The 12882-nt window shown below is 31.5% G+C and overlaps 1 protein-coding gene across 1 annotated transcript; it reads left to right on the top strand.

Annotated features, from left to right (window-relative positions):
* The first annotated feature begins 2727 nt into the window (after positions 1-2727).
* LOC106717054 (6-phosphogluconate dehydrogenase, decarboxylating) lies at positions 2728-9169 on the top strand. The gene is made up of 12 exons (XM_014510741.2): positions 2728-2854; positions 4351-4462; positions 4899-5013; positions 5711-5862; positions 6056-6148; positions 6641-6791; positions 6913-7023; positions 7183-7326; positions 7437-7591; positions 7955-8044; positions 8169-8369; positions 8815-9169. Exons 1-12 carry the CDS (start codon positions 2847-2849, stop codon positions 8932-8934), a joined length of 1452 nt encoding a protein of 483 aa, XP_014366227.1. The 5' UTR covers positions 2728-2846; the 3' UTR covers positions 8935-9169.
* Positions 9170-12882: the final 3713 nt, after the last annotated feature.

The following is a 12882-nucleotide window of genomic DNA, read 5'->3' as shown; positions in this document are numbered from 1 at the left end:
AATAAATTTAGCAACATTTTAATAGTAAACAGGAGTAAAATTGGTTTATAAAAGTCAGCAAAATAAATATAATACCACAGAGTAACTCAAAGAGTACAATAACTTAAATAGGAACTGATTGCAACACATTGACATTGTTAATTGTGGTCTAATTGTCAAAGTATTTTGTTGTAATCGTTGTGTAATTTTTTGATTAATCGATAATTTGATGTGTTAATATGCTGAAAAATATTTATAGCCTCGGAGAAATAAATGTATAGGGAATTAATGTAGGATGAGTCGAAAATACTGGATTTAATTTTTAAATGACATTAGTTAGTTTAATATAAATAATCACGTAGACAGATGTGAAGTGTTGCAATGTCTGATTATAGAACTAGGCGTAAACGAGCGCGGACACACGCGAACTCTGCGAACATCATCCACATTCACATTCACGGCACTAATGTCTAGCCAAGACGATATTTTGTCCCGCGACCCACATTCACGACTACGTGCCAAGCTTGTTATTTTTATTGTATTAAATAGTTATGTTATATTTAATACTAATAATTAAGATATCATCCACCATCTTCTTTTTTCCAATGCTTTAGAACAATATTTCTTGTTTAGTACATTTAAATAGTGATTTGCTGATTTGTTTCCACAGCATACATAGTTATTGCAGTAGCAGTTTCCGCGTCGAGTTCGCAGTGGGTTGCATTACATTTCGTACAAACGAATATGTAATGCATTCGCATTTATAATTTTAGGTGGATGGATGGTTGTTTTTTTTTTAAGGTATCTCCAGAACGGCTCAACGGATCTCAATGAAATTTGGCACAGATGTAGAACAAAGTCTGGAAGAACACATAAGCTACAAATTATTTATTTTTTGTTATTCCGCGCGGTCAGAGTCGCGTAAATTTTAATATCAAAGATTTGATTGTTTGTTTGTAGTGTATAGGTTCCGAAAGTATTGAATCAATTTCAAAAATTCTTGGGAAGCTACACTTTCACCGAATATTATCCTTACTAAAAAGCTTTACTTTTTTAATTTTGTCGAGATAATTTTTTGTAATCCGCGCGGACGAAGTTGCGGTCAACTGCTAGTCTAAAGATGGCGTCGAATATTTCTAAGCTATTAAAAACTGTTTAGAAAAAAGAGACTCAGTACTCAAGACACTGTACACGTCAAATTGATAAATTCAGGTACTTCGCAACTTAATTTCGAAATAATGCCCATCTCAAATGATGATTGTCATTGGTACACTTAGTCTAGATCTGGTCACTGTAGTGAGTACTGACTCCCCGACGTGAAATAACATCATCTTCCCTATATACTGAGTGACTCAAAAAAACTTAATAGCGTGTTTTAGAATATGACAAAATAACCCCCTCCCGCCCCACAAAGATAATAGAAACAACTTTTTGTAAAACAAACACATTTTTATTTAACTAATATTTCTCACTTAAAATGTCAAATTCCCATCAAAATAAATATCTGGTATAAAAATATAATAATCTTCTGGGGGATAGAACATAGACAATGAACCAACCAACAAACCCTCATCTACAACAGCAATTTTAAAGTATCAGGGAAACATTTTCACTTTTCTGGTAAGTGGCGTACAATCACGGGCTCGCTTTTTCCAAAAAGAAGGAAGAGTCTCACAGTTGGCTTCCGACACCAATCTATATATAGAACATATCGTTATCACTGTTATTAGTCGTTATCTTTGATCGCCATTATCTTTGACAGAACATTTAGAATATATTTTAAATTGGGATTTTGGTCTCAGAAACCCATGGTCATTGGGTTATTAGTAAATAAATAGGAATGGGTACTCAAGTAAAATTAATTACCTGGAGATCTGCTCACGGTTTGCAGGTGTCAAAAAGATCAGTGAACCAGTTCGCACCTCAGCACAATTTGAACCTGCATAAAGTCAATATTTGCGTTTCGAGCTGCAAGCTGGAGTCACCGGGCAGTATGACGAGCCGCGAGTCGCGAGCGTACTATTGGTTACCCTGCGGCTCGCGGCTCATAGGCTCACATTGTTGTAGTTAGTCGCATTCAGCCGTGAGCTGCCTATTTAGTTGTAGAGCCGCAGCCCAATGGTCCAAAGATATGAGAGCTGAACTCGGATTCATTTCAGCGCTGATTTAACACATCTACCGCAAACACAGATTCTACGGTACCCCGTATAAACATTCTTCACCCTTATCACCGTCCATCATCATCATCGATTTTATGATTCCACTAACTTACAATAATTTATCCTACTTGTAATATTTTATATTATGTCTATGGTAAGCGTACATACATCGGAATATAATATGAATAAATAAGAACTTTAAAAACCTTATCGTGGACTTGCTGTCGCCACGCCAACGACTCCAACCGCATGTATTAAAAAAAACTTTAATAGTAGCAAATGTGTTCTTCCAGATTACATTCTACATCTGTGCTAAATTTCACTAAGATCCTTTGAGTATTCGGAGATACCTTCTATTAAATATGCTCACTAAGTTGCTGCACTAAGTATCTGGACAAACCCTAATGGGTTTATAGAAACTTTTATTGTAATTGAGTATATTGTCCTCTTAAAAATTAAAAATTAATTCATTAAGTTTTTCGCTTGTTTATGAATTAATTTATAGTCTGTCAAATTATATTTACTCTCTGGAATTAATTGACGTTGACATGACACATAAGCGAATTTAAGTTAGAGTTAGCGGCCCGCACGTTTGTCATTAGCTTGCCGTCTTTGCACAGTACTAGTACATTCCACTTGACTAAAAATAAAGTTGGAGTCGCTTTGATAGTTTCATTCCATAAACATTCCGTAATAAATTTGGAAACAATGGCTGAGTAAGTATTGGCATAACCTCAATTATTTATTTCTTTTACATTACCCTTTGCTTTTACGATTCCAATTACCTAAGTGATTAGTCATGTCCAATGTCGTAATTTTGTTTAACCGCCAGTTTTTACTAACCAGAATAACTTAACTTTATGTTTGCAATTTAAAAATTTGGATATAATTCAATAATTTAGCAATATGCAGACTTAAATTACAACTTATTCACCAATGCTTAAATTACAATAATTAAAGTAGAATAGAGAAGTAAATGTAAGTTTCTTCAACTCTTTAGAACTTAAAATTTTAATTCATTTACAGGTGTAAGAATATAAAACATAATAAATTACTTGATTAGAAGTTTCCATAAGTCATTATTTGTAAACTAAACAAAACTAAAGTTTTAGAACATGTAATGTGCAAGGTTATTTGAAGGTGAACTTTACTTAGGTCATTGTAAACCGTGCATATACCTTCAGTAACTAGTTTAGAGTAACAATATGCTGTATTTATGATAACATATAGTTAATGAATATTTAAAACCTTTCTATAATACAATCATTTAAGAAACAATTTTCATGCTTGTCATTTTTATTCCATTTGTAATTAGTCTTATCATTTAAAACTATTAAAGATGTATGTTCTATTTTTACAATCAAGTTACAAGTTATTGTAAAAGCAGTTCAGCAAATACTGTATAAAATATGACAACTGATGACTACAGATTCTTATAACATGATTAGGAAAATAATGTAATTTAAGGTTATATTTATACAAGCCTGTGACTTCATATGTGGGGAATAAAAAAAAAACTTAATTACTAACCTATGTGTTCCTCCAAACTATGTTCTACATTTATCCCAAAGTTCAGTGAGATCCATTTACACGATTCTAAAGATACCTTCTAAGAAATATCCATGCATCTAAACATTTGCATTCATAATATTAGTAAGATACGACACTAACTGACAGTAGACTTTTATGAGACATAAAACTAAAGAAAAGCTTAAATAATCTTTTTACAACTTTAAGTAAGATATACTTTAAGCTAATAATATCAAAACACCTGCTTACTTCAAAATTTTTCTGTAAAATTCAATAATTTTTATAATTTTTGTCTATCTGCAAAGCCACATTTTGATAGTACAGTAGCTGACTCATGTGGCAATGTTATAGGTTACTTTTTTAAAATTTCTAATCTGACGAAGTCACGGACAACTGCTAGTGTTTTAATACAAGTTTCAGTTATTATTTATTATTTCTATACACAATACTAAAATAGCTATATAAAAACTATAAATAAAATTGTAGAATTTTATATTAAGAAGATATATAATTTGACTTCTTAATTAAAAGTCATATTGTTTCTAGAGTTTACCTCTAAGTAAGGTCATAATTCAGTATTTTAATATTGTTTTAATATACTATTTTAGTTCTAATAGTAATTTCTGATTGTCTTAGTAAAAAAAAAATAGTATATGATGATCAATATAATATTGTTTTTTAGACCCAAAGCTGATATTGCTCTCATCGGGCTGGCTGTTATGGGCCAAAATCTTATTCTCAACATGGATTCTAAAGGATTTGTTGTCTGTGCTTACAACAGGACTGTTGAAAAGGTATATGTTGTTTTAGTCTGTTATTCATTTTACAGAAACAGTCAATGTTTTGTGTAGAAGTAAGGCCTATGCAGTCTCTAGTGTTGCAGATATCTACAGACACTAGGCAGCGGGTTACTCATTTGAAAAGAAATGGTTTACTGACCTTATTCTTCTATAAAAGAAATTTAACTCACAAAATTCTGTTATTGCAGTTGAAGATACATTAAAACATGTTTACATAGGTCACCTTGAGAAATAAAATGTTACAAAAGTAGACATAGAATTTCTTTCTTTGTTATTTATTTATATTCAAACTAATTTAATATTTGCCTGTTTCAAATGAGATATACTAATTTGCATGCAAATAAATGCCATAAACGTAATTTGTTAAAATTAATTTATTAATTAATAATTAACAGCAATTGAACTAAAAAAAATGTTTTAACTTTAACAGGTCGACCATTTCCTTGCAAATGAGGCAAAAGGAACAAAAATCATTGGTGCCAAATCATTAGAAGATATGGTACAGAAGTTAAAGAAACCCAGGAAAGTTATGCTTTTAGTCAAAGGTTAGTAATAATAGTTTAATATGTTCAGTCCATACAATTTTAATGTACAAAAGTAAACTTGCAGACCGTTTGAATGGCATAACTAGTATTAATCTTATGTCATTCCAATAACAAGTTCTTATCACATGATGATAATGAATTTCTTTGAATTTTGAAGCACTATAGGAAACAAAGTATTGTGCTTTAATGTTTCATTTTCATTTGAACATGTTTATTTGTTGTAAAAAGTTGCAAATTTTCGAAATAACCTTAATAATGTTTACTAAATAAAATAAGTTGTTGCATTAAGTACTGGCTGTCGAATACACAAATCAATACAAAGTATAATTCCAAATGACCCTGATTTAAATTGAAAAGCTATTGTAATGACCTTACTTATACTTTATTGTTGAGTGAATACAAAATGTTTTAAGACTTAACAAACATGTTATTTTATGTAAATATAAGGAAACTGGGACCTTATTCATAGCTTTGTTGAGAGATTATTTTGTTTACAGGAAGAACTTTATATATTCTGTTAGGTTCTACTTAAACATCCATAGAAAAACCTTGTTTTTTTAGAGGCGAATAAGCACACATATCTTTAATGCCACATATTCTCCTCATATTTATGAAAAACACTTTATTATTTTTTTTTGTTTTAAAATAGATATAAATTAGTAAAAGAAAAAAAACTAATTAGATATTTCTGTTACAGCGGGCTCGGCTGTGGATGCATTTGTTAAGAATCTTTTACCGTTGTTAGAGAAAGGTGATATTATAATTGATGGTGGTAATTCTCAGTACACTGACACACAGAGATGGTGCAAGGAATTAGCACCAACTGGAATTCTTTATATTGGAATGGGGGTAAGTGGACAAGGTTTTTTTTTATAGGAGAAGGGGGCAAACGAGCAACGGATCGCCTAAAGTTATTTGATCCGACGCCCATGCACATCCGCAACGCGAGAGGAATCGCAAATGCGTTGCCGGCCTTTAAGGAAGATATCACTTGTGGACATATTTCTTATGATAAGTGTGCTTAGGTTATTATTGTTTGTAGGTTAGTGGCGGAGAGGATGGTGCACGCTATGGGCCTTCTCTAATGCCTGGAGGTCACCCCGCTGCTTGGCCTGCAGTCAAACCTATATTCCAAGTAAGTGTAATTTAGTTCTAGTTTGCAGAAGGCCTTAAAGTTGAGTAAAAGTGTTGTCACCACATACTTTTTAAATAAAAATGTGCATGTCATTGGTCTAAATCTATCAAAAATCGCTGGAAAAATACAAATTTTAACAAAAGATAAAACTATTTACCTAAATATTTTTTTTTTCAAGGGTTTACGTTTAAAATATGCATTATTTTAAAAATATCAGACTCACTGACTTTTTCGGACTTGAAACTTGTAACATATGTGTTCATCAACATTCTTATGTGAATAAATCTGGGCACTTTGTGCGCAAAACAAGGTATGCGCCTTTTCAAATACCTTGGCGGCTCAAGGTCTTTTGTACCCTGCCCAGTGGCCGCTTCAGGCAAGCTTTTACGCCCTGTTACCTATAAATTGTGTTCTGCGCAGCAGATCGTACGATATTCCGAGCCGCCAAGATATCTCATAAAAATTGTAACTTAAGTTTTTCTTATTTTTTAGGCAATTTGTGCTAAAGTGAACAATGAGCCGTGCTGCGATTGGGTTGGCGAGGATGGCGCCGGTCATTTTGTAAAAATGGTCCACAATGGTATCGAGTATGGTGATATGCAACTTATTTGCGAAGCTTATCATCTAATGAAAGATGTTCTTAGTGAGTATTTTACTATCGCTTTGCCATTTAATGATAGCGTAATTTACTGTCTTATCATATTAACATCATTGTGATTTAATGATAAAATAATGTAATTGATTAAATGTTGTTGACTTTTCAGATTTAGAACAGGGTGAGATAGCAAAAGTTTTCTCTGATTGGGGCAAAGGAGAATTGGATTCATTCTTGATTGATATCACATCGGATATATTGAAATTCAAGGATTCTGACGGTATGTAAATAAATAAATGTTTTGTTAAAAAATTATTGTTAAGTATACTAGAGGTGATCTATTAATCTTGATGAATAAGGTGTTATTATATTTTTATACTTTTTATAGTTGATTATAGTTATTTCGTTAATGTTGTATTAATTATTCATAATGTTTCAGGTTCGTATTTGCTGCCTAAGATCCGTGATGCAGCCGGCCAGAAAGGTACTGGCAAATGGACCGTGATCAGTGCTCTGGAGTATGGTGTGCCTGTTACTCTAATTGGGGAAGCTGTATTCGCTAGATGTCTTTCCGCACTTAAAGGTATTTAGTTGTATATTTTATAGCTCACATATGTCAGTGTGCTAGTGGCGTGAGGACTTAGCAAATATTTGTAAGAAACTTTAATATAATAAATATTATTCCATCATCAGATGAACGTATTAAGTCAAGCAAAACTCTTTCGAAGTCTGTTGTGAAATTCGATGGTAACAAGGCGGAGTTCATCGAAAATCTCCGCAAAGCGCTTTACGCCAGTAAGGTGATTTCTTACGCGCAAGGATTCATGCTACTGAGAGAAGCAGCTCAGGTAAATCTAATTATAGTATATCTCATTTCAAATTTATGTAGCTTTCAGATTAAGATGTGTAGTAAATGTGACCCGCAATGATATTTGAAAAGAACTATGTCATTCAAACATCAAAGTCCATTCACGAGGACAGTTATACTATTTCATAATTTTATAGAAAAGGATTTTTTAATTGCCTGTGTGTGTTTGTGTGTGAGAGAGAGAGAGAGAGTAGTGAAATTAAATTATAATTTCTATAGTCAAAACATTAACTAATATAGTAATTTGATAAAATAATTTGCATAAAAGATATGGTAAAATTTTCAAAAATAAATGAACTACTAAACTAGTACAGTTCTAGTAATTAATCAATGATAATTTCAGGTAAACAAGTGGCATTTGAACTATGGCAGCATTGCTCTGATGTGGCGTGGAGGTTGCATCATTAGGAGTGCTTTCTTAGGCAACATTAAGGCAAGTTAATATACCACATTTTATTTGGCATGTTGGCAACATTAATGTAGAGCCGTCTTTGTCTACTGCTATTACGTAATATATCATCAGTTACAATTAATAAATTCATATATTTTGTACACAGGAAGCATACACCAAGAATCCAGCGCTTACCAACTTATTACTGGATCCATATTTCTCTAAGCAAGTGTCCAATTCTCAAATGTCTTTGCGCCGTGTGGTTGCACAAGCTGCGTTATCAGGTGTACCATCGCCGACATTCTCAGCGGCATTGGCATTCTACGACGGATACAGCTCTGATGTATTACCCGCTAATCTATTACAGGTAATTTCATCAAAAAAAAAAAAAAACCTATGTGTTCTTCCAGACTATGTTCTACATTGATGGTAAATTTCAGCGAGATCCTTTGATGCATTCTGGAGATACCTTTTAACAAATATCCATCCATTTAATCATTCATATATAATACTAGCTTTTAACCGCGACTCCGTCCGCGCGGAATAAAAAATAGAAAACGGGGTAAAAATTATCCTATGTCCGTTTCCTGGTTCTAAGCTACCTGCCCACCAATTTTCAGTCAAATCGATTCAGCCGTTCTCGAGTTATAAATAGTGTAACTAACACGACTTTCTTTTATATATATATATATAGATTAGTAAGATATTAAATTGCTGTTATTGAACTTATTCCATACGTTTTCTAAAACATGTTTTTTTTTCCTTGTCAGACTACAATTGAATACTTTTTCAATATGTTTTCGTTTTTATAGGCACAACGTGATTATTTCGGAGCCCATACATACGAATTGCTCACCAAACCAGGTGACTTCGTACATACAAATTGGACCGGTCATGGAGGAAATGTATCCGCTTCCACATATAATAACTAAACTATTAATATTGCATAGTATTAAGGTTTTTATCAATATTTTTGGATTTTTTTTTATTATTTTGGAAGGCTATAATATGACTGTAATATGAATACTATAATTTAATTGTCATATATGGTAATGTGTTTGAATTGTTTTGTTAATTTTTTTTTATATGCTGCGATAGATTTCTATATGTATCTAATGATCTATGGTTGTTCCTAAGTAATAATTTTACTAAACATTAATTAACTCAGTTTAACATCTAGTATTGGATATTCATTTTTAAAGCAACTAATTAAGAGAAAATCTTAAAGCTTTTGTTTTCCTCCCCTTTTTATATGTTAATGACCATTTTCAATAATTCAGTGATGAATTAAATTTCTTCGTTTAATTCGGAAAGTCTTTTAAGCTATTATTGTTAAAGTATCTTAAGATTATAGTTTATTACATTACTAGCTTATCTTACAACATAATAGTGAAGTGACTTTAAAAATGAAAACTAGATCAAATTGTACATTCCTATGTTTTACTTATCGTATGTGACAATAAAAATTTATTCTAGGGTCCAATAAGTCTAAAATAGACTTTATGAATAGTGTGATTTTTTATAATTGATCTTTAAAGTTAAATGTGGGTTGAAAATATTTGGTTTGATATTTATATTTATTCTAATTATGGACATTGTTATGAAATATATATTGACTTTTAGATAAATAAAATAATATTAATTAAAATTAAATTGTCTCCTTTATCCATCTATTATTTGCAATATATAAGCAAACTAGCGTAATTATTACTCTTCTAGACTACGTTCTACCAAATTTTAGTGAGATCCGTTGACCTATAAACATTGTTGGCGACGTAATTACCAACGCATGTTACACGTGCCGCCCTTGAACTCGCGTCGCGACAAGTTTAAGATTTCAAAGAATTATCGTAGGTTCTATGTTTATCTTGTGGCGCCACAGCGGGCCGCTAAAGGGTTTCTTTGTAAATCCTTTATCAACCTACATCGAAAGACGCGGCGTTGTTTTAACTTGAGCCCGCTAAAGAACGGCGCGGCACAGTGTTACGTTTGTTGGAGTCGCGGCGAACTTAGTATAAATAGCTATTGTAAATTGTCACAATGGTCCAATCGTTTGGGAGCAATAAAGGCGTTAGCATCTCCGATCAAGAAGAACTTTCATTTAATACAGTCCACTACAAACATAACATACCTAAAAACAAACATCCATCCATCCATCTTAACATTAGCAATTATATTTATTATAATGATTACTAATGCCTTCATTCACGATTGTTTTAGATAATAATTGACATATTACTACACTTTAATTTGAGATACAGTCAAAATCTGTTATAACGACATCGAAGGGACTACTCATATTGAGTCGTAAAAACCGATAGTTGTAACAACCGGTGACAGGTATTAATAGGAAAGATATGTATATAACATTCAGCCAGGACCTTTGATTTTGGTCAATTTAACCGGTATGTTGTTCTAAACGATGTCGCCATAAACGGTTTTGACTGTATTTCGAAATTCACTGATACAATGATTATAAGTATAGTGAATTAAGTTTCCGTAATTTATATAACTTGTATATAATAAAGAATGGCTATCGATTTAGAATAATAACAATAAAAAAATCATAATTTTTAACAAAACATTTATTAAAAAGTATATAAATATTTACAAATGTGTTAAATCCGAAACTGAATATAGGAATGGATGCGTGAAATACATAAAAGGACAACAACAATAACTATTAAAATAAATAGCTCCTTATATTACATAATGAAAAAATTATTCACGCTTTATGGTAATAGTTGCCAGTTTACAATATATGTATTAAATTTACAAAAAAAAAATGTACTCAAAGTGAAGTAATTCCAGAACAACAAAGGTAACAACATATGAACATTAATTATAACCTGTTACACATTAATAATTTAAATTACTCATACTTTTATCGGACATTAATAAAAATACAAAAACGGCCTGAATAAAGGATTCCGATTTGCTCCAAACTGGTACATGCCGACAACTGATAAAGTGTTAGTTTAACGTTTTTTATACATTTTAAGAAAAATATGTTGTAATCAGTATTTAGGAACTAAAAATAATATTACAAACAATGATATTTAAATTATGAATCACAATATAAACGTGGGTTTACATTCCAAACTCCTGTACAAAAACACATTGCCCCGCATTCTCTTAAAAAAATAGGGATAACATGTATTTTTTATTATATAAATTCAAAAGTGAAAACTCGACGGTTATACCAGTTGTCTTTCAACACGATATATAAAATAGCGAGTATAACTTCATTAGAAATATAGCAGGAATATCATAGATATATAACTATAGATGGAGTGTTTCATACAATTTTGACGTCTTTAATGTTCTGGATTAGGTATCTATGGTATCTTTGCACATGTAATACTTTTTACGAATAAAATAAATAGGTTTTAAAGTTTACAACATTTTGTCTTACATTATCACGAACCTATGTGACACATTATTTTTAGGGATATAAAACTTAAACTGGTGTCCATCGATTTTCTATCCCTGATTTCATATAAACTCTTAAAAAGACAGAAATATATATTATATAAATAAGTTATAAATAGTTTTTGCGAGTTATTCGTCCAACTTTGTCGTACTTAAATGCTATTTGGTAAAGCACACCTTTTCCTCTTGTGATGCAAAATTAAATATTACATTTTAATGTTTTAAAATATGATGTCACCGACCGATGGTAAATGCCGCCCCTTTGTATTTTGCCTAGGAAAATTGTAGAATCAGAAAATTGTCTATCGAAAAGAATATATTCACAAGTGACGTGTTTTACATTCGACATTTTGTAAAAAGTCATCATAACGATACAAAGTGTTAAAATATAAAACATCATTTTGTCTAGACCAATACAAAATGGACGGCGTTGACGATCGTTCTTATATAAGCGTTTGCGAAAAAAACTACATCCGTATACCCGTGTGTATATTAGTGAATACTACAAACTAGGGGATTTGTAAAGTTGCAGGACTAACAAAGACCTACAGGAGTTGATCATTTTCATAGACTGGATAAAAATGGCAATAGAAAAAATTGAAGCCACTTATGGAAGAACTCAAGTATTAAAATGGACGACTTTTTAAATCATAAGCGTAAGGGAAGTTCATTTACACGACACAAAGATATCTGACCAGGTGGGCATAATTGGAACTAAATTAAGATAGCACACTAGCGCCCTCCTGTCAGTGTCAAAAAAGTGTCACAAGGTCGGTTTCGTTATGAAGCCGTCATGTTATATTTTATTCTTTTGTGCCATTTTCTATGACCATGTGGGTTTCACCAGATAATATGTATATCTGACAGTATTAACCGCAATATCAGCGCCTCTCATTGGGTTAGATAACCTTCACTGAGTAGACTTCGATCCTGCGTTTGTCGTTTGACAACTTTTTCACTGATTTATGTATTAAATTGGTAAGAATAGAAAAACACTTGTAGCAAGTCGTTGTTCACTTATCACTTATTTAGAATAAATACAATTGATAATGAGGATCGATATAAAAACGCGAATATATTATAAAAATATTCTCTTAATTTACATACAACTTGTAATATCACGTTAGATAATTTTAAAAAATATTACATAACTGTGATTTTATAATAAATATATAACATTACATGTTTCATGTAAAAAATATGTTAATTTGAACAGCTATATTAGATTCATAGAATATATAAGTTTATTTGTACATAAATTACAATAAAGCACTTTTTAGTACCAGGAATTTTAGCTTCTAGCTAAAAAAGATTACAATTTTAATATCAATTGTTAAAAATCTTTTTAAGGTTATTGCTCATTATACCCACGTGTTAGCAATTTGCCGCGGCTTAAATAAAGCGATTTTGTGTGGATTACAAGTCAACGTCTCGCATTAAGCGCTTTA

Source organism: Papilio machaon, chromosome Z (genome assembly GCF_912999745.1).
Source record: "Papilio machaon chromosome Z, ilPapMach1.1, whole genome shotgun sequence".
In the NCBI taxonomy this organism is placed as follows: domain Eukaryota; kingdom Metazoa; phylum Arthropoda; class Insecta; order Lepidoptera; family Papilionidae; genus Papilio; species Papilio machaon.
The sequence above is the reverse complement of the archived record's forward strand: the minus strand, read 5'-3'. Positions and strand labels throughout refer to the sequence as shown.

Coding starts and splice junctions, on each gene's coding strand:
- LOC106717054 (XM_014510741.2), top strand. Junction 4,463..4,898: donor ACAACAGGACTGTTGAAAAG/GTATATGTTGTT, acceptor TAACTTTAACAG/GTCGACCATTTCCTTGCAAA. Junction 8,370..8,814: donor TACCCGCTAATCTATTACAG/GTAATTTCATCA, acceptor TCGTTTTTATAG/GCACAACGTGATTATTTCGG.